The sequence below is a fragment of the Lacerta agilis genome, chromosome 16 (genome assembly GCF_009819535.1).
Source record: "Lacerta agilis isolate rLacAgi1 chromosome 16, rLacAgi1.pri, whole genome shotgun sequence".
Lineage (NCBI taxonomy): Eukaryota > Metazoa > Chordata > Lepidosauria > Squamata > Lacertidae > Lacerta > Lacerta agilis.
This window is the reverse complement of record NC_046327.1, coordinates 17,923,575-17,946,892: the sequence shown is the minus strand read 5'-3', so window position 1 is coordinate 17,946,892 and position 23,318 is coordinate 17,923,575. Positions and strand designations below refer to the sequence as shown.

Sequence of the window (23,318 nt, the reverse complement as noted above, 5' to 3'; positions counted from 1 at the left end):
TTGCCCGTGTCAAATTTCACTTCAGGCCAACAACTGTATTGCTGGGGAATTACTCTCCTTATTAGCTGAAGCTCTGGCTAGTATTGCTGATCTAAGCACATAATGCCTAAACTTGGTCTGGGAAAAAACAGCTTGTAATAACATCAGAATCAGACTCTCAAGTGGCTAAGGTAGAGATCAATACCTACGCACTTTGATCAGCCAAAGTTAAGACTATTAAAAACACACAGATGAAGTGGCTGGAATAAAGTTGTTAGAGATATGAAATTTACAGGAAATTTAAGTCATGGGGTGGTTTCATACATTGTAAAAAATGTAACTATATAAAATCGTTATAACTTTATTAAGCCCCGGCTTACTTTAGTGTTTTAAAGAATGTGAAATATATCATGCGTACCATAACAAGAACATAAATTTGCACTGTGAAAGATGGCTCCTGGCAAAAGTGTCGGCAGATTTAAGACAGAATTATGAAGAACATGAGACATATCCATCTACGACTGCTCCTTTCAAGTGGTTTCCTAGCCCACTACAATAATCTCTGCTACTGTAAAAGGTTGAAGGTTTGCCAGTGTAACATATTTTAAAGTTCTAATTATCCTGTTATTTTGTATCTCATTGTCATTCAATTCTGACCATACAATTTTCACCTTTATAAACCTGCTAATTAAGATTTCATTTTATGTATTGATTGCATTTTATGCTGGGCTTAAGTCTGGAAACTTGTTTTCAAGCTGTCACAGGACTCCTGATAAGATTTTCCTGGAAGGGACTAACATGGCTACCCCACTGGAATAGATATGTATATTGTCTTGTGTCTGTGCAGATAAAGGCAAGGAAGAAAGGAAACTGGACACACACTCAGCAAACCCTGATGGGTTTTCCTTTCCCCTTAGCAGACATATAAAGTAAACATAAATAACAGAGCGGAGCTGAAAAAAATGAATCTGAAATGAAAAAGGACAGCATGTTCATGAACATCCCTTTGACCTCACATTGAACCTGTTCCATAATCATATTGCATTAGATCGGATCAGAATGCATGCCAAGACCTGTGTTTCTATCCAGTCCACCTGTGTGTGCATGTGTATGTGAAAGCACATGTATGCACATGCGCACCAGTGTAGATCTGTTGAGCTTTTTAACTTCTTAAAAACGGCAACTTTTTTTTTTTTAAAAAAAACAGCCTTTTAATAAACTTTCCCGATGCACATAAAACAAACGCAAAAACCCCATGGAACTATATGGTTCCAGTAAAAAAACGCAAGGCTAACTCTACAGCTGAACAGCTGTCTAGTGAAAACAGCTGCCTCCTTGCTGTCACGGTGATCTGAAAGGCCTGGCATGTCCTGGCAGTGTGACCAAAATCCTGCAGTTGTATACACTAATGATTTAAAATGTTTGCTTAGGCACTTCCTCATGCAATGAGCAAATGCTCACAATGGGTTTTAAAAAGCTTGTGTGGAAACTAGCAAGGCCTCTTCCACTACCCCTACATTACAGAATACCTACTGTTGCAAGAACCTAAGGTTACTGTCTTACTTTATCATATTAACAGTTCCCCGTCTGCTTGGTTATGGTTTAAACACATTTCTTTCTATGTTTTAAGTATTTAAACTAGCTATAAACTTCATGGGCTCCACAGTTTTAACCAGGGGAGGCGGGAAAGACTTTAAAAACAATTGTTTCAACTGAAATCAACACACTAAACCTTATTGCCTGCCAGATAACAATTGCAATAAGGAAACTAATTTTATATTAAGAACACACTAGCATTTCCGAACCCCTTCAAACTAAAGTTCTTGCCGTAAAGGCAGTAGACTATAGAATAAAAAGTGTTAAAGGAAAAAGTAGCCCAATATCTCTGTGTGGATAAATATTACAGCTAGTGACTGGAAATTGATTTAAAATATATTAACTTTCCTCCAAAAGTCTTAAGACACAAGGTGTGGAACATGCAAGGCCTGGCCTTTGAATTCTTATTTCACATGAGCATAGGAAAAGTAAGTGTTGTATTTTGGTATGTGCTGCTCCTGGAGCACCCTCTGGTGGCCAGAAAAATGTTCCAGGGGAGTAGCTATATTAAAAGATTTGTGATAGCCAGACTGCAATAAGAGAAATGCTATTCTAGATTCCTAGACGTCTTACTTAAAACAACAACAACCACCACCACATTTTTATGCTATGTGAATTGTTTCCACCAGAAGATTTCACCAGGAAAAGGCAAATTGTTCCAGATGATACACATTTGCACTACCATATATGCCCAAAAATGTTTGTCCTGGATGTTTTGTGACACTGCAGTGGGACAGATCTTAGGAGGCTATAAGAGAGGGACGCAGAGAGGGTACTGTGGTCTAAACCACTGAGCCTCTTGGGCTTGCCGATCGGAAGGTTGGTGGTTCGAATCCCCACGACAGGGTGAGCTCCTGTTGCTCTGTCCCAGCTCCTGCCAACCTAGCAATTTGAAAGCGCTTCAGTGCAAATAGACAAAAGGGTCCCGCTGTGGCAGGAAGGCAAACAGTGTTTCCATGTGCTCTGGTTTTCGTCACGGCCCTCCATGCTCCAGTAGCAGTTTAGTCATGCTGGCCACATGACCTGGAAAGCTGCCTGTGGACAAACGCTGGCTGCCTCGACCTGAAAGCGAGATGAGCGCCGCAACCCCATAGTCGCCTTTGACTGGACCTAACCGTCCAGGGGTCCTTTACCTTTTTAGCTTTACCAAATGTATTCCTTTCTCAACAGAAAAATCAGTGACACATCATTTGGAAGTAGGCACTCTCTTTCCAGTTTGGCACCAGGCCAATTGTGATGTGCAACTATGCAAGGAAGACCACAAGTGTTAATAGCCCACTTGCTAAAAGAACATGTTCTTCATGAAGTAAAAGGGAAAAAAGAACATTTTTAAATCTTTCCTACACGGTTACCTGGAGCAACTTCTCTGTTGACCACGGGCAGCAGAAGATGTAGGTATTTATAATCCCTAATATGTAATCTTCATATAACTTACATATGAAGTTATGGTATAATAGAAATAGATTATATTATCTATAATTAGTACCAAGACCAATGTCCAATACAGCAAGTTGTATGTCTAATGTCCAATACAGCAAGTGGCACTCCCTTTCAGGTCCCATACATAGAAGACTACTTTAAGGTTTCTTACAACTTACATACACAACATTATCATAAGGATACAAGGCATGCACAGTCCAAGTTAAATATGAGCAGCATCTCTACTTTTCCTTTCAAACAATCTCAAAGATGCCGACCTCCCCTCTACACAAAGCCTGCATCACTAAAAGGAAAGATAAAAAGAAAGTAAGGCGTTCCGATGCAATGCTGAGAAGATTAATTAAAAATAAAAACAACTCCATCAGGCAACACATTCAAGTAGAAGGTGGCTCCAGCTTTTATATTAACTATAAAAGAAAGGACAACTTCATCCCAACACTGTGACATTGCAACAATACTTAACTCAGAAACAAACCAAATCCACAACAGTACAGCATGCAGAGGAAAGCAACTCAGGGTTAAATGAAAGTACACCAGTGACATCCCTGTAGTTTTTTTGTGCTGCCTGAATGACTCACATAAACTATTGACACTTGGTTTGCTTTCTTGTATCAAAACGGAACATGATAAACTATCAGCACTGTTAAAGTTGCATTCAGTCTTGTTACTTTTGGAATGTTAACAGCACACTGATTTGCTAAGAATTCATAGCATTTCCAGAACACTCAGCACTCTGCTGAAAGTATTGTTCCTCACTGTCTACTGTTAAGCACCTGTCACAGACACACTACTACACAATTATTATTTTTTTAAAGGCTCACTGGGTGCCACTTTTTCATGAACCTTAAAAATACAAGTAACAGGGATTTATTTTGTCCCCACCCCACCCCAATCTGGCTTTATTTGGAAATTATTGAACTAGAGGTTTTTATAACAGGGAGTAACTAATGGGAGGCAAGAAAGTCAATCCTATGCAGTTTACAGAATAAAATTAGATGCTTCTAATTTGGGGGGGTGGGGTAAGAATTTCATTTTCCCAGAAGGGGGGAAAAACATGCATGTAGTGTCAGCTTTTTATCTGTTTGTTTGTTTGTTTTACAAAACCTTACATAAGCTAACAAACCTCAACTTTTTACACCAGACACAAAATATGCTCTGCCTTTCTCTCCTATCAATATTTGCACAATGTCCGGAATAGTTTCTGTGCCTATTGCACAGGGACTGTCTTTCTGTACACAAATATTATTGACTGTAGAGCTGGGCTGCAGCAGTACTGGTATGTCCTTACCACTTTATTTGCATTCCATTGGCTGTAGCCAAGTAGCTCTTGTCATTTCCAGGCAAAATAAGATTGAGCGGTAAAGTTACAGTAGTTCTCAAACGATGCCTGTATTCAAACACTTTGGGGAAGACTAATTATCAAATTGTTTTTTACCCTTTTCATGACATATTTGAAGTCGTTCATGTGTTACATCCAGGTTAAAGGCCTTTATTTCCCCCCCTGAAACAAAACAGAGCAGGCATGCCAAGAGCATATAAATATTTTTACTAGGGGGGAAAAAACATCCAAGATTAATTTGTCACTCATTTCAAAAGATTATTTCTCCTCAACAATTAGCCATATCTTATTTGAGAGTATGGTTGCTCTTCCTCTACACTAGACCAGTGGTATCATGACTTGTTTGTTTTTAATTCCAAATGCCCACTACTGAGTCACAAAAAAGGGGGGGACCTTTGGGAGAGAGAAAACAAGGTTCTAAATCTTGTACCATAAAGAAGGCTCATCGCCGAAGAATTGATGCTTTTGAATTATGGTGCTGGAGGAGACTTGAGAGTCCCATGGACTGCAAGAAGATCAAACCTATCCATTCTTAAGGAAATCAGCCCTGAGTGCTCACTGGAAGGACAGATCCTGAAGCTGAGGCTCCAGTACTTTGGCCACCTCATGAGAAGAGAAGAATCCCTGGAAATGACCCTGATGTTGGGAAAGATGGAGGGCACAAGGAGAAGGGGACGACAGAGGACGAGATGGTTGGACAGTGTTCTCGAAGCTACCAACATGAGTCTGACCAAACTTTGGGAGGCAGTAGAAGACAGGAGTGCCTGGCATGCTCTGTTCCACGGGGTCACGAAGAGTCAGACATGACTAAACGACTAAACAACAACAACAACAACAATAAATCTTGTACCTGCAACCTACTCACTCTTTATCCTGGTTTACACAAGAATGAGATGGCCCTTGCGGTCCTTTCCAACACTGCGATTCTATGATTTGAAGTACTATCCTGCTCAAGGTTGCAGGCAAGGATAAAGTCAATAGGACAAACCACCGTTCTCTGCTTCTTTGTGGAAACAATACTTGAAAGGCCTAACATTCTCAGAGAGGTAACTTTATCTTGCCCGTTAGGATAATGTTCCTATCATTGTCTTAAACTGTGCATATAAAGCGGTCAGAATATGGCCACACAGAAATACATCTATACTGGTCAGAGACAAGCTTGAGGCACACACTTGACAAAGCTCTCCCAAGTTTTCTAGAGTTCTGCACCTTTGACATGTTTTTATATGTAGCCCACTTTCTAACATTAAGAGCAGAAGGAAGGAAAAGTATCATGGAAAGGCTAGAGAGATTGGCAGCTGCTTAGCAAGTGCAAATATGTTCTTTTCCTTCAGATCACAGACTGAACAACACCTTATTGTCCATTGAACCTTGCTAGAAGACAGTTGGCTGGCCATTCTATAGGCATTATTGCTTTGCTGCACTGCATGTGATAGCTGCAAATTATAGTTTTTAAGATTTCAGTACATCTAGTACACCTTTTTTAGCAAGCATTTTAAGTAAATGTTTTGATTTATACGGCTAGTTTTAACTGATTTTGTCTTATCGCTTGTAATCTTACTGTACACTGCTTAGATACCAAGGTGTTAAGCTGTACATAAACTGCTGAAATAAATAAAGATAAGTAAGATGGTAAAACCAACTGTAAAAAAATAATAATCACCTCTTCCTCCCTGGTTATCTATTTCCTATTTTTAAGTAGCAGAAGAACTTTTTAAAAACATAACATTAAAACATATATTTTAATAGTCTATGTCAATGGTCAGCCTTCACCTGTTTGCATTTGCAGTGGGTCCTGGAGAGTCTTCTAATCTTGGCACCCTGGAAGTCACTAGAAGAGCCAAATAAGGGTCTAATTTCCCCATGTTTATAACTGGGACTAAACCAACAATAAAAGGTAAAGGGACCCCTGACCATTAGGTCCAGTCATGGACGACTCTGGGGTTACGGCACTCATCTTCCTTTATTGGCCGAGGGAGCCGGCGTACAGCTTCCGGGTCATGTGGCCAGCATGACTAAGCCGCTTCTGGCGAACCAGAGCAGCACACAGAAACACCATTTACCTTCCCGCCGGAGCGATACCTATTTATCTACTTGCACTTCGACGTGCTTTCGAACTGCTAGGTTGGCAGGAGCAGGGACCGAGCAACGGGAGCTCACCCTGTCATGGGGATTCAAACCGCCAACCTTCTGATCGACAAGCCCTAGGATCTGTGGTTTAACCCACAGCGCCACCTGCATTCCTAAACCAACAATAAATGAGGCCAACAGAGGAGCAGCACTCCATTGCTATGGGCTGAAAAAGTTTCACTGGTGGAATGAGTCATCATTTTGCCAGTTCCCAATCTCTGCTCACCTAACTCTCCAAGAGAGGTCAGCACTCATTCACTCCTAAAGGATATTGGCTAGGTTTAGATAAGTAGGTTAATTAGAAAACCCTTGGATCAGACCACACCAGTTGTAATTAGCTGAACAACTAGATTTACTGGCCTAACACAAACTGCAATCAGTTAAGTAAACTTAGAAAATAATTATTTCTAAACTAGCTGGCATAATAAGAAAGCACAATCATATCTTACATGTTAAAGAAAATCCTAAAATAAAAGGCAATTGCTGAGTCAGGAATCAACACTCTCTACCTTCCAGCCAAAAGCAGCTAGCTGTGCTTTCTCAAGTCCACACTACTAACTCCCAACTGAAGGTACATAGCTCTACAATTTATAAGTTTTTTGCCTGTGAATTGCACATAGAGGCCTGAGCAGAATATTATACTGGGGTTAAACAGAAGGCAAGCAAGCCTGTTTGTGACATGCATGCAGAAAGGAAGACAGTAATAAAGTCTGGGGTCTGGGTGCAACAGATTTAAAGACCCTCAGCTTTCTACAGTTATTTTATATTATTAATTTGATTTATTTGTTGCATTAGTCACCTAATCAAAAAAAAAAGGCTAAATGACTCAGAAACAATAAAAACTGTGTTAAAACACATAGTAACCAATACACTAACAAAACAACAACCTCAAGAACCACACCACCAGCAACAGATTAAAAATATCAACAGTAGGGTAACTTGTCACAATCCACCAAATGCCTGGAAAGAGTGTATTAACGTGGAACTGAAAATATATTAAAGTCAGTGCCAGATGGCTTACTAGGGAGAGCATTCCATAGCTGGGAGGGGGGGGGGGGTACAATTGAAAAAGCACTCTCCCATGTTACCACCATTTAGATGTCTCAAAAAAGGAGCACATGGAGAAGGGCCTCAGGTGATGAACATAGGGTTTGGATAGGTTCGTGTTGGGAGAGGTGTTTTGTGCAGTATTTGGGCCCTGAGGCATACAAGGTCCCGTACATTAAAACCAGAATTCTGAATTTGGCTTAGAAATATATAGGCAGCTGGAGTAGCACTGCCAGAACTGATGCTTCATTCCGGTTGGTAATTTGGTCAGAATGCAGTACTCCATGACAGTGCCATTCTAGCAAGCATTTCCATAATAAATAAGAATGGCTTTGGGTACCTTGCCTCATATAGGATTGGAGTCAAAAACAGTGTCGCCAGTTCCACTATCTATTGGTTTATAACAGGCTTCCTCAACCTCGGCCCTCCAGATGTTTTTGGCCTACAACTCCCATGATCCCTAGCTAGGGACCAGTGGTCAGGGATGATGGGAACTGTAGTCTCAAAACATCTGGAGGGCCGAGGTTGAGGAAGCCTGGCTTATAATATGGGAGTGTGCATTACTTTTCCAGCCCAGGAATGCCCTCGGCTCAAGTAAAATGACCCCCCCCCCAACTCAGATGTAAAGAGATTTAAAACTGAGTTTTAAAGTTTGATGTAATATATTAACAGAAATATCAAAAAGAGGTTATCATTAGATATACCTTTACCAGATCATGTAAGTTGGCCTCTTCAACAATTATCTCACATGAGACATCTTTCTTCTAACATTTAAAGAAGACCCAATGGTTGCTTATCATTAGTTTACTGATTTAGTTACAGGAAACTGCCTGAGTGGGTTTGAGTACATAAGCCAGTGGCGATTCAGTTAGATTTCCCAATGTCCTGTGCCTAACGCATCTCTTAAGGCAGTGTTTTTCAACCTTTTTTGGGCTAAGGCACACTTGTTTCATGAAAAGAATCACGAGGCACACCACCATTAGAAAATGTTAAAAAATTTAACTCTGTGCCTATATTGACTATATATAAAGTAATTCTCTTGAATAGGAATCAAATAAAACCATTTTTCCCATGGCACGCCAGGCAACATCTCGCGGCACACTAGTGTGCCGCGGAACAGTGGTTGAAAAACACTGTCTTAAGGAGTCAGCAAACAGTTTTTGTTGATGACGGTGGTGGTGCTCACAATTAAATCTTTCACCCACTTAGCTTCTATCAATTATCTATAGGACCATCTTCAATGACCACACACAGTATATCTTATTACTTTCCATATGTCCATTTTTGGCAACCATTCGTTTTTTTTAGTCCACCCCCCCCCCACCCCCCAGCCATCTTCAGACTCCCTTCAGCTTTCCCTCATATTTGAAGATTCAGGAGGCACAGTGACTAATTGAAAGTTCATCATATAAATAATACAATTATACTGAGAACCTGGATCATTCAGACGAATAGTGAATACTTTACTGCGATCTCACAAGTGGGCAGATATGTAATGTGGGGATTTGACAAAACGCACTTGACTGCATAGTCATACCCTGGAGAGGAATTGTTCAAAATTCACTTACGTTCTGTCTTATGCTGATAGGCACAAGGATGCTCCACCACTTGGTGATTAGTTGCTGGCATTCCTACAACCTCAGCTTATGATTCCAGATATGCTCTTGTCATTTTACAATCCTTTCCTCTTTTTTTCCTAAACCCACTCGCTTCATATTCCCCCCTGAGCTGTATTTATAATGGAAATATTATAACACATTTGGTGGTCAAGGAGTATTCACTGGTTTCAAGGAAATGCAAACCACATGGATATGATGAATCACTGGAGTTACCTTGGACTTATACCAGACAGAAGAAAAAACTGTGTTCTGTCCAGTCTATGTCTGATAAGCAGTTGGGTTCCTACTATGAACAAATCTACTTGTAATTTCCATTGAGCTTAAATACTTCTACATGAATAAAAGTGATAAACATTAATGGAACTGCGGCTTCTAAGACCACCGTACACCTGTGATTTGCACTCTATGGTTTGCCGTAAAAGCCTGGTATCAGCATGGAGCATGAATAGCATGGAGACAAATTTGTCCAACACACAGACTGAATGCAAAGTAGAAATCAGTACACATGGAGCTGATTTGGTTGCAAGCGTTTGCCATAAAGTCTATATAAAGTATTGTCTACCTCACGGGATTCTACTCTCTCCCCACAACCTGTATATTTAGATCAGATTTACTACTATCTGGAGTAAATTACATCAACTTTTGTGTATTATAAGAACCTCTTTACTAAGTTTTATTTGTGGTACAAGTAGAACACAATGAATTATGTTTATAGGCTTAAGTGTATTTGTGAATTCAACAGGCTGCTTCTTCTTAGCAAATGATTTGGTATACCCTCTCCTTGCGCCTAAAAATTTGAAAGAGTTACAGTGTAATCCTATACGTATCTGCTCAGAATTCAAAGGGTCTTGTTGTGGGATATATACATACAGAACTGCAGCATATATGCAATTCTGCACCTACATAAATTTAGCATATACAGTTCTAGAACCAGTCATTGTGAATCTCAACTGCCTATACTGGGCACTCTACTAAAGTTCAAAGATACCCAGCAAAACTGTTGAGCTTATTTACAAACTTGGTTAGAATAACAGTTTGATGATATCATTCGGAGAGAAGGAGTCAAGTGATTTGCAGTTCCAAGCCTCTCAGTTTTTCCGCCACCTGTACTTACAAGTGTTAATATGTCCCATTGAATGGAGACACAATTCTTTCCGGATTTAAGAACAAGCCAAGCTAAATCCATTTGTTCAAGAACATTTGAGGGCAAGAGAAGTATTAGCAACAAATAAAACACAGCAACAAACCCTGCTTCCACATTTCCTCACATTAAAGTCTGACATTTGTTTCAATGCACTACTGCCAATTCAGAAAAGTGCTTACAAGTTGGTTCCCCCCCCCCCCTTTGGACTACTGTGGACCATGCATGCATATTCTCTGTAAGAAAGGAGCTGTATCTTATGCCATCACACCTAATGTAACAATGTTGTGTAACCTAGCGTTTAATTCCAGATTGGCACAGCAAACTAACACACAGTTGAAGTCTTTTATTGACCTGTTACAATGAACAGTTTTAGCCATGAATCAAATATATGTATGCATCCCACTAAAAATTGTATCAACTGCAGGTCTGCACACAAATCCATACCATACCATACCATACCATACCATACCATACCATACCATACTGTTTAGTCCTTTAGAGGTCTTGCTGATTAGCATTATTTGATTAGTATGTCTCCTCTCTCTTGCATACAAACAGGCACATGCCTAAGAGAACATGAACATTCAATTCAATGTAGAAAGAGTCACAGAAAATATGTGGGTCTATAGTAATGGTGGACAAAATTGATATCCAACTTGATTAGAGCATAAGCTCTCATTTTGAACCTCTTTGAGGGGATGGGTAGGTTCCAAACTTTTTCAAGCAAGTAGCTAGGTGGGTCATCCATTGTCTGGAAGAAGTCAACAAAAAAGAAAGTGTGGGAAAGCTAACACAATATGTGTTAAGGCCCACAAAGGACTTCTAGGGAATGAGAAAGTTAATGGGGCGTCTTCACGGTTTTACATTCTTCCAACAGAAATTGGAAGAGGCACACAGACTATCCACTGCTTGCATTGTGTTGAATGAATAGGTGGAGCAATGGAGAACTCCCCTTCCATACGGTATTGAGCTACAGAAAGGAACTGCTATAACACAGAATCACTTCCAACGTGCCACCGCTCCCAAACGGAGTAGCTTAGCAGGGGAGGAAAGAAGACAAGTTCAGTCTGGAAGTGGTGACTGCTGACGTCTACACTAAATATCTCTGCTTTTGCGAATGACCCTAGAAATATTACATTGAATATCTGGAAAGTGCCCTATACTATCATATAATCTCATATATGAAGAAGGAAAAGTTAAGTGCAAGCTTTCTCAAACAGTGACATATGTACGGCATTATGTCGTGTCTCAGTGATTTCAATGAAACTCAAGCTCCACTGAACCCGAGATAGTGCCCCTTACCTAGTACCCATTACGTAAAATGACCAAACAATTCCAAGGACTACAAAAATGGTTTTTATTAACCACCAACTTTGATTCATAAGTTAATTTTTTATAGACGTTTTATGGATGGATTCACATGACTAGTCTCTCTGCTCAGTCAGCTGTAGAGAGAGTTGTGTGGAACTCAAGTCTTCTTCAACACACATTTTACTCCTTGGGAGTGTCTGCATGATAGCTAGGAAGCCACCGATAAATAACTGAATGCCTTTATTAATCCATATTCCAAAAGGATCTCACCATGGAACAGAGTAAGAAAATCTATGTATAATCTGCAATTTTTAAAGTGATTTTTTCCCCAGTTGGCTAAAGAAAGCTGTATTTTTAAGAAATGAGTTTAAAGAACTTAGGTGGACAAGTGGAGCATGCATACATGGAACAAGGTCCTCTTTTGCAATGAAACTTTCCCCCTTCTCCACTCCACACATGCTCCCTAAGCCTGTTCTGGGGTTTTCCCCAAACCGCAAAATAAAGGGGTCCCAGGAGTTTGAAAGGGTGAGGTGAAAGGGGCAGTACCGCTGAATTAACGGAGCTTGTTCCACGCATGCAACAACTCAGTTGAATCCCACCCCTTATATCTGTGTCACTGAAATAACTTGAAATACAACAAAATAAAGGCACAAATAGTAGGGTTGCCATATTTCAAAAAGTGAAAATGCGGACACAAAAGTTGTCAAGCTTTTTACGAGGGCCGAATACCGGCTGTGTCTGGAATATTCCGGACATATGACAACCCTACAAACAGAAACACACAATGCTGAAGTTCTATTCAGGCATTCAAAAACATAGCACATGGAGGGAGCTCAAGGAGATGAGTGTGCTAGCTCCACCCTTGTCCCAGTGCAAGCAAGAATCCTTCTGTATTTGTGGCAGCTCCCCGCATGGTGCAGAACTGTAGAAAATTCAGAGTTGCACATCGCATGGAGAGCCCTACACAAAAAGAAGTGGGCTTCCCATTTCATACGGTCATCTTCCAACTCATAGAGAGTGTTTTCAGTACTGTAATTCCTGTAACTCTTGGCAGAATCAAAGGTGTGTCACCTCCACACAACTATTACATTTCATCTTGGGGAGAGAGCCAGGAATCATATGGAAACAACAGGCAAGAGGAATACAGAAGCTGATGGCTACAATTTTAAGGAAATCCTCTAGGCACAGAAGAACAGGACCATCTAAAAGAAAAGAGGGCTTGCATGCTAACTAGGAATGGCTGTGGCCCAAGAAAGGCCATGTGTGCAGCAAGTTCCCTTTTTTCTGATAGAACATATCCCCTCCCATTTAGTAGTACTGTGAAGTCCTTGCAACATTTACATGGTGGGTGGTGAGGGTCTTGGGTCAATAAAGGAAGAAAAATATTCTTATGCATGTGCAGAGTGTTTTGTGCATGCATAAATGGATTGTCTGGATTACAGCATCTATCAAAACACGTTATATGCCCAGATGGATACAACAGGTATACAACTTCAAATGCAACGTTTTCAAAGTATTCTTTCATATAGGCCCCTGCAGCATAGTCTGCTCTTTCACCTGCTATGTCAGATTTCCCCTCTTCAGTTTTATTGCAATATCAGGCAGCGAAGTTGGAGTGTCATATTTAATGATACTTAATCTTTCCCTCTCCCTCAAAAGGAAAGAAATATGTTTATAGTTAAAACAGGCATAGGCTTTTGGTGTTTGTTTTTTTAAAATACTAAGTTTAGCGTTTGAGTACACTTGACCATGCTAGTACTGTACATAAAACTGAGCAAATGATGCAACTTGGCACAAGTCATTAGCTTTCAGTTGCTTAGAAAAAGTATTTAATTCTTTTGTATTTTGAATGGGTGTGATCCTGTGAACTATGTACATATGAGATCCCCTACTTAGTTCTGGAAGACAGCAAAAGCACAGCTGTATTCAGGGATAACTAGATGAGTTTGTTAGTCTCTTTTGCTTACTTGAACTTTTAATGCTCCCTTATTTATATAAATGAAAATGTGTGTACCAACGCTAGCGTCTGCGGTTAGGAGCATCTGTAAAGCCTATGTACATTGTTTAGAAATATTGTAGCTGTAGATCAATCAAAATTACGTGTAGAAAGAGGGACAAGTCTCCTTCCTTCTTGAACACTCAACAAACCTTTCAAAACATTATCTGACAATGTTCTAGGTACACTTGCACGCACCAAACCATCTGAGCATACCATGCCATGTCCAAAGATGAATAACCACAAGCTAAAATCCACCTCCCTCAGAACTATCAATTTAAAACAGATCATCTTCTTGGGTAACATTAGCATTCAGATAAATTTTGAGTGATGTCCCAGTACAAAGTATCCTATCCTCAAACTACTGCACTGCCTTCTAGCCTCAACATATATAACCTGAATTGTTTATCTGTGGCTAACAAAGGTTTTATAAGCATTGTCAAGAATTTACAGCTTGTTTGTTGTCCTCTTGCAGAAACAGCAAGGTTTTAGAACTGCCTCATTTGTTTCTTGCACGCTATTGACCTCAAACCAACACTAAAATCAGGACTTACTTCCTAATGATGGATTTAGAAGGGAGGCTTAAACCCGAGTTATTTTTTTAGTTATTTTGGTTAGAGTTATTTCTTTAGATTGATAAAATGCTACATTGCTGAATTTTTCTACTGTCTGATTAGTTAATCTCAATTGCGTATCTTTTTTAGTTTTAAAGGTTTTTACACTGTGGTTTTCAACCTATTGAAGATAAGTATGATGCTCCCTCCTTCCATACATACAATACTGTATCCTATCTAATAACCCGCTCTATTTTCTTAATGGTTAATTCTCTATTGTCTTGCACTTCTTAAAAACACAGAGTATATATAAACTGCTGTTCTAAATAAGCTTGCTTATTTCAGAACTTTATTTCCATAGATTTAATTACTTAGCAGCAGTATCTGTTGCCATCACCTGAAAATGATATCATGAAACGTAAGAAGAATAAAAAATACTATCTGAAATTATTTGCAGCTTACAACTTAAAAGCTGGTTAAGGCAAAAGAGTGACATCTCTCCCGCCTCTGTTTAATATAAAGAAGTATTTAGTAATATACTGTTTCATCAAAACAAACAAGGTTATTGGTGTATATTAGGTTCAGAATCAAATCTACTTGTCCCCATGGATTTGCTTACTGCCTAGTACAATGGCATATTTGCTTTTGCAATGTTGGCATTATTATATAAACACAGTTTGAGAAAACAACAGGGGAGGGCAGTATTTTACAACATTATCTAGCAAAGCTGTTCCTAAACAGAAAACTCCATTAAAAAGTCCTCCTTATCTAGAGGTGTTCCCCAAGGGTCCTCTATAGTGACCATCTATTGGCATAATATTTACATATTCTTACTGGCATTAATATAAACAGCTTGGTCCTACTGGCAGTCTGTCTCGAAACACCTCAAAATGCACTGAAGTCTACCAATTTCAGTGATGAGTGTTGGGAGACATGAACCTATTTGGCCATGCTACTAAAGGTTAACACCAATACATAAGCAAGAAGTAGGGTTGCACTGCCTAGACCAGGGTGGTCCGAGTTTTCATATCAAGTGGGCTGCAAGAGTACTTTGACACGGAACCCACCGTCTGTGCACTGCCTTGTAACGCTCGGTGGGGGGGGGGGTTTGAAGCCAGAACTGGACACACACCCCAGCCCTTGCACCTCCTTCCCAAAGCAAGGCGCTAGGCTTCAGGAAGGAGGTGCAAGGCTCTCGCAGGGGCCTACAGCGCTTCCGCCTCCTTCCCAAAGCTAGGAAAATGCTAACTAGGCTTTAAGGAGTTCACATGCCTCTTTCCCCAAGCCTAGTGCCTCGCTCACCTGGTTTGGGAATGCAGCACAAGGGCTGGGAGGGGGTTGTCAAATGTTACTGAAGGCTGCCAAAGAAAAGGCCACGTGTTGGACCACCCTGCCTTAGACCCTCCTCTGGGTGTTTCTGTGTCCAAGTGACTGAAGTGAGTAGTAGCTTTCTCCTAAACAAGCTTCCATACAATCTGGAACCTAAGCAATTGGGATTCCAGATCACATGGCAGTCTGTAGTCACCAAAGTATCTCACTCCAGATGTTTAGCCTATTACACATACACCAGTGGGAGGGGCTACTCAGTACAACCCGACTCTCTGTTTTTGCGTTGGTGTTAACCATAAGTTGAATGCCTAAAAAGGGGCTTGGATTTATGAGCAAATCTACAGTATGATTTTCTAAATTAAGAGGCATCTCCTTTTTGCAGCTTTACTTTTTATCATTAAGTTTCCCCAGCCTTGTAAGTTATAAAGCTTTGGACCACAACAATTAAACAGTTTTTCATATTGATAAGGTTCCTATCAAACTTCCAGTACGTTGGAGATTGAAGTTGTGTGACTTTTAAACTCCATTTTCTGCTGACAGAAACACTGCTTACCTACACTGAGCTGAGTTTGCCTTATTTTTGAGTAAATGTTCACAGGACTGGGCTGTCACACAATAAGATTTTAAGTCACACTGTGGCATAGCTCCTAAGAAGCTCATGGATGGAAAGTTCTCATCTCTTCCTGCCATCCAGCAGTCTCCTCTTCCTGCAATGCTCTGGAAGCCCCCCCCTTTACAAAGAGACTTTTTAGGGGACTGGAGGGTGAAGGAGGGGTCAGATGAAATTCCTTAAGCTAACATATTTTGGAATCCACATCTGTGAACCTGAAAAAAATAAGAATAAACCCAATAAAAGGGCGACTGCGGTTTTTGGTCTCAGGAAATACAATACACAAAATATAAAAGCAGTATTTAGCTTTTATTTGCCACATTTCAAACGTTCAAAGTGCTTAACTTAAATCATTTCAGTCCTGCATGATAGGTCCATATTATCTCCGTACTGTAAATGCAGGGCTGAGGCTGAGAGAATATTGTTTCTCTAAGGCTACCAGGAGTTTGAGGTGAGATTTAAAACAAGGACTACCCCCCCCCATGCTTAACTACTCCATCAGCTCTCTCTATCAAACAAATGCTGCAGTCCTGAGAGGAGTCTCACTGGACTCAAGGCACCGTGTTGGAGTTATGACTTTTCAAGGTTTAAAGTCACACAGAAGTAAATCCAATTGAGGATCACTTTACTGATTTTGTATCTCACTGGAAATGATGAAATATACTTTGGCTGCAATCCTAAACACACTTGTTTGAAGTAAAACCATTGAAATTAATGGGACTAACTTTCAAGTAAATGTTTCAGCCGATTCCTGCCCCCGCCCCCCCCCCCCCGGAATTTTTGTCTACTATGGTGTCATGGGAAATACTATATTCTATACTATATTCTCACAAAACCATGTATTTTCTTGAATAAAAGACTGCTGAACCTTACCAGTGTTTTCAGTAGCACGTTACAGGTGTTGTGCAGCTAGAACTATTTCTGGAAGAGTCCCAACAGTGTAGCATTTGCAGTGCTCTAGCCCAGTTTTTAGTGGGCCACGGGTGGCACTGTGGGTTAAACCACAGAGCCTAGGGCTTGCCGATCAGAAGGTCGGTGGTTTGAATCCCCGTGACGGGGTGAGCTCCCGTTGCTCGGTCCTGCCAACCTAGCAGTTCGAAAGCACGTCAAAGTGCAAGTAAATAAATAGGTACCGCTCCAGCGGGGAGGTAAACGGCATTTCCGTGAGCTGCTCTGGTTCGCCAGAAGTGGCTTAGTCATGCTAGCCACATGACCCGGAAGCTGTACGTCGGCTCCCTCGGCCAATAAAGCGAGATGAGCACCGCAACCCCAGAGTCGACCGCGACTGGACCTAATGGTCAGGGGTCCCTTTACCTCAGTTTTTAATGCAGAATTTATATGCCACTAGCAAAGTATTTATGGATATAGTGGGTATAAGAGAGGCAGTGTTGGTGGTTTTTAATTCATCAATTCTTAAGAATGATCAGTCTCCTCTTGTGCCACATTTATCCAGTTATTAGAATCTAAACTTCAACCAAAAGCATGCATTGATATGGCAATATCCACTTTGTGCCCACAACAACTGGAGTAACACCACATGCACACAATCCACACCTTTCTGTGACTCTGTGCTAATTAAATTGGAGTTCCTACCTGTGGCTCTGCATGCGTAATCACAGACTCTTCATCAAGAGAAATATATAAAAACTAGAGAAAAGTCAAGAGTGGCATAGTAGAAGCTGTTGAATATGGAAGGCCTGAGTCAAAATCCTTAAAGATGGGATCTCACTAGGTCATAGACCTGCTGAAATCAATGGACCTAAAAAAGTCCCGACCTAATCAAATGAAGTAACTGGACTTGTTAGTCCATTAATTTCACAGGTCTCCTTTGAGTATGATTTAGGCAGGTCCCACATTGAGTTATGCCGCACAGGTAAGCCTGGCCAAGTCACCATCTTCCTCATGGGGCTAAGGGAACAAAATGAGATCATCTCAATTACGCTGCCCTGAGCTCATAAAGGGAAAGGGCAGGTAACAAATGTGATCAATTCATACTTTTATCACTTTGTGAATACAGAAGGGAGACTAGGATTATGGCAATGCATCCAAGTGAGGTAACTGTACAAGATGTTATGCACCAGATACCTGAAAGATGCTGAAGGGTAAGAATATGTCCCTTGGCTCCGTGTGTCCCTGTGTGCGCAATCCTTAGGATGCGTAATCAAAAGTTCTGCTGGGTGCAACGTGGCTTGCTCCCTAGCAAGTAGGGCTGCTGGCTTAAAAGGTTCGCAGGAAGGCTAGGCTGTGGGGGGTGGGGAGAAGAGAACCAGACTTGTTCAGACATGACCCCTCAATCCAAGAGGAAAAGGAGTAGTATCAAAGGGTAAATACACATCGCCCCTTATCACAGCCGACCCCTTCCTAAGGGATCCGTGCAGCAGCTCCCTAAAGCTACTCGCCTGCATTTCTCCTGCCAGGTGGCGAGGAGAACCTCTCGCCGCCTGGTTTCCTTTGCCACCTGGACGGGCACCTACCTGGCTTAGGGGCTCCATAGGCGCGCCGCTGCAGGCGGACTATGACTTGAGGAACCGATATCTCCACAGACCCAGCAATGTTGGTAGAAAGGGAGAGGCCGAAGGAGAGTGTGGGACGCTCACCCGGGGAGAGGGGAGAGCACTGGGGTCCCCCAAAAGTTGGGAACAGAAGCTCTCTCGCCTCCTCCCCCACCCTGAGGGGCTTGTGGAGTAGGAAAGAGGAAAAAAAATTGGGGAGGGGGGAGATAGAAAGTTAACGTCAGAGCCCACCCACCCCCTGGGACGAAGCAGCTACCCCCCGCCGCCACCACCTGTGTGCTCAAACCTTCACCTCTCATTCTCTCGCCTCCATGAAAGACGTACCTGGCCCGCTTTCCTCGCGAGCAGCGCCTCTCCGGCCGGCGCCCCCTTTGCCCTTGCCTCTCCGCTTCTTCGCGGGACCCTGGAGCGGAGGCGAGGCGGAGGCGGCCCCGCGCTCCTTCCCCGCTGCCCCGCGGCGCGACTCGCTCATGTCCAGCGCTGCTGCTGCTGCGCCTCGCAACCTTCGCTCCTCTCTGGCAACGGCGCGCGGACGGAGCGAGCGATCCTCCGGTCGAGAGCGGCGGGGCAAAGGGAGAAGAAGTTTCCTCTCTCTCTCTCTCGGCTATTCTCCGCTTTCACTTCGGGGGTGGTGGAGCCCCCCGCGCTTTCCTCCGCTCCTCTTTGCACACACGCAGCTGCCTCGGCGGCGCTCACTTTGCTGCCCTGGCTTCCATCCCTCTGACTGCAGCCTGTGAGAGAGGAAACTCGGGGGCAAGGAGTTCTTGCTTGGTTTCAAACTCTCTCCCCCCCCCCTCCGCGTTTTGGGTTTTTCTTTTTCTTTTGGAGGGGGAGCGAGTGAGTGAAAAGGAGGAAGGAAAAGTTGCGTGGGGGGGATTCCTTTCTGCCCGCCCCAGGCACCCACACGCACGCAAGCAGCACCGCTTGCCGGGGACAGGAGGAGCCTCGTCCAGCCCCTGGGGGCAAGGAGGGTGTGGGAATGTGGGCGGGCGGGGAGGGGCGGCGGCGGCGGGCCGCTCTTACCGAGGCAGGCAGAGCCCGGCAGAGGTCGCCTCAGCTGCGCCTGGAAAGCGACGCCGGGCAGGGCTTGACATTAAACGCGCTCCGGCTGGTGCCGAGGGAAACACCTTGTGGTTTCAGTTGCAGCTGGATAAGGCAGTTCTTAAACCAGTGATAGGAGGGGGGGGGGGCCGCTTCTTAGCCAGGGCCTCTTCTTCTCTTTCTACCCCCCCCCCAAACCACTCTGGAGTAAGCAAACAAAACAACTAGTACAACCTAACAGGACAGGGGCCTAGTTCTCTCTTCTTCTTCCAGCCCCCCCCCCCCCCATACTAGACCCGTGTCTCGGTTGCATCACGTCGGAATGCAGGGGTCTCGCGTGACTGAATGCTTCTCCATTCGAAATAAAATATTCTCCTTGGGTATTGCTAGAGAGAAGGGTGTGAGCATGGCCACTGTCATCTAGCTTTCTATGCCCTTCGTCCCCTCCCAATAAAATATTTGAGGGGGCTGCCCCCCCCCAAGTTGCTAGGAATTGCCATTCAAATGGTGTGCGAGCACCACATCGTGTGATTGATTATGTGGGGTGGGGCTTAACTCCCCTCCCCCAATAGTTTATTTCAATTGGCACCCCTACCCGGCACATATGTTTTCCCAGGAGTAAGTGGGAAAGTGTTGGTATAATAGCGGAGCTGGAAAGGGTTTGAACACCCTCTCCTTGCACAGTAGGGCTGTCCAGTTCTCTTCTCTGTCCTTGACCAAAATTTAAAGACACGGAAGGGTTGTTTCATCTAGCCTGGTCTTTTATGGGAAACCTTAAGAGGCCTAACTGGATTAGGCCAGAAGACCTGCACCTACTATTACCTTTTGGCTAAGGCAGCAATTCACATTTGATGGAGAACAAGCCTCCATCAGTAAACAGAATTAGAGTAACGATATTACACTTCCCAGTGTAAGTTGGAGATTTTTGTGAGCTGTGAATCAGATAATGCTTTTGTTTCAAAGTTTACTTTCTTAACCACAAGCTCCCTTGGTGGAGTACTATATCGTGCAAGGTTCCCTATATGAGTGAAGATTGCTATGTGAGGATAGCAACACTGACCAACAGGGTTGTTGTAGGGCACATAAATCACTTTTAGTACTTAGAAAAACTTATTCATATGCTTGCATTGCTCTAAACACAGCATCATCTTCTCTCATCCTTTATCTCTCCCCAGCATGGAAATTTCCATGCATTTAGTAGAATTTCCTTTCCCCACCCGAACACACAAACTCTTGCATAAAATTGTGCCAATTTTGTGGGTGTTACAGGAGAGCAAGGGAGTTTTAGTCATGCTTAACAAAGTCTCCCGAATGCACCATTTTGTGACATCGTGGATCCCAGCTGAGGTTTCTTTGGGCATGGGGGGGGGAGGGGCAGAAAAGTGTTGTCCCTTGTGTGGATTTCATTCTGATCCAAAATAGGGATACTTATGGTACTTCCTGTCTCTAGAATTTCAACTTTAAAGTGCAATCCTATTAATGATGCATGCGGGTGTACACCTTTATTGATGACAAAATTGTCCCAGCAACTGTTTCATACGTTTTGATGTTCTCACAGTAACCTACCTATGCAACACTGCAAGGTGTTTAGTAAGTCCTTTCCACAGCTCCTGTTCCATTTTGAATTCCTAACCACTGAAAGCTAGCTTTACTCTGTATCTCCCCCCCCCCCCCCGAACACATCAATTTCAGCACACATTACTGGGGATTGAGGACAAGGGAACTGTCCCCTGCAGCAAGGATATCTCTGTCTTTTTCTATTGTATTAGGGTGGTGTATCACTTGCTGTGTCTAACACAGGCTTCCTCAACCTCGGCCCTCCAGATGTTTTGAGACTACAATTCCCATCATCCCTGACCACTAGGGATCATGGGAGTTGTAGGCCAAAAACATCTGGAGGGCTGAGGCTGAGGAAGCTTGGTCTAACATGAATAAAGCACAGGAGAAATAAGTTTTCTTTTTGGGAAAATACCATACTCTGAAAAGATCCTGAGCCTCATTCATAGAACCATCCTATTGATTAAAATTATTTATAAAACTGCCCTATACAGAGCTGTTTCATGGATCATTCTATCCCAGTAATTTAATTTAATTTAATTTAATGTATTTATTTATTTATTTGCATAAAGGTAAAGGTACCCCTGACCGTTAGGTCCAGTCGTGGACGACTCTGGGGTTGCATGCTTGTGTCGCTCTATAGGCCGAGGGAGCCAGCGTTTGTCTGCAGACAGCTTCCGGGTCACATGGCCAGCATGACTAGCCGCTTCTGGTGAACCAGAGCAGTGCACGAAAATGCCGTTTACCTTCCCGCCGGAGCGGTACCTATTTATCTACTTGCACTTGACGTGCTTTCAAACTGCTAGGTGGGCAGGAGCTGGGACCGAACAACGGGAGCTCACCCCGGCACGGGTATTCGAACTGCCAACCTTCTGATCGGCAAGCCCTAGGCTCTGTGGTTTAGATAGCTGCCCATTATTACTATTCTGTTGTTGTTGTTGTTCAGTCGTGTCCGACTCTTCATGACCCCATGGACCAGAGCACTCCAGGCACCCCTATCCTCCACTGCCTCCCGCAGTTTGGCCAAACTCATGCTAGTCGCTTTGAGAACACTGTCCAACCATCTCATCCTGTGTTGTCCCCTTCTCCTTGTGCCCTCCATCTTTCCCAACATCAGGGTCTTTTCCAGGGACTCTTCTCATGAGGTGGCCAAAGTACTATTCTCTAACTGGCTTTAAAAAGCCCACAACCACACTATTTACAACTACAAAATAAAATACTTAAAAAACAACTACAACCAATAAAAAGTATGAACACAAAACTTAGGTGAGATAAAATAGTAGTACCAACTACTACCTAAGGCTATGCTGCATGCAAACTAGATGTGAGTCAGGATATTTCTGATCAGGAATTTAGGATTTGTTTGTTATAATAGCTGATTGGCTGGCTCTGTTCTGGTGTGTGTGAACTGGCTTGAGGCTGTAGCGCTGGGGATGAGTTAATATTTTCATCCCATGCTGTTTTCCTGATTAGCCCCCATCGCCTGAAGCCCCACAGACTAGCAGAAATTATATAGGATCTACACAGGTAGGTCCTGACCATGCATCATCCCACACATTGGGTTGGATCCAGAGCTCTGTATAAGAAAGACATTTGTTTAGTTCACATGTAAATATTTGCAGGGCCGCACTCCAAGGTCTCAAAAAAGCAAGTTCTATCATGCATGGCCAAAGCATAGATCCCATGTTAGCATGAGCTGTTTCTGTTAGGTGCAACAGATTTAATCTTGCTACACATCCTATGAACCAGGCCATACGTTGGTAGTTGATAGAGATTCTGTAACTTACTACTTTGTACTGTGTTAGTGTATTATCTGATTGAAGTACAGCTTTTGTGAACATTAGCAATTATAGAAGAATAATGTGGAAAGCCAGCAATACCATTCTTAGACGTACATGCAAAATACCTACTCATCTGGTGCCACAATCACAAGTACTGCTGTTTTTGCCTAGAGTTTATTTACTTATTTACTTGATTTATTAGCCACCATGCATTCATTAAGATCCCAGGGCAGCACTCAGAAAATTAATACAATAAATACAATAACCACATAACCAGTAATAAAAATTAAAACGGAAGTTCATAAAACAAACGCAACAATGCACCAGACCCA

General features: G+C 42.5%; 1 protein-coding gene across 9 annotated transcripts in view; it reads right to left on the bottom strand.

The window, feature by feature from the left end:
• The window catches only part of LOC117061305 (pro-neuregulin-1, membrane-bound isoform-like), a 316,890-nt gene that overhangs the window by 153,275 nt on the left and 140,297 nt on the right, over positions 1 to 23,318 (bottom strand). For 2 of the 9 annotated variants that reach the window (XM_033174059.1, XM_033174061.1), the window contains exon 1: positions 18,932 to 19,417. The exons of 1 other annotated variant lie outside the window; for it this stretch is intronic. In XM_033174059.1, the coding sequence (XP_033029950.1) occupies positions 18,932 to 19,079 (148 nt within the window). In that variant the 5' untranslated portion in view covers positions 19,080 to 19,417. Of the gene's footprint in view, positions 1 to 18,931; positions 19,562 to 23,318 lie in introns of those variants that run through there. 6 more of the 9 variants (XM_033174068.1, XM_033174062.1, XM_033174064.1 and 3 more) reach the window with 6 other exon arrangements.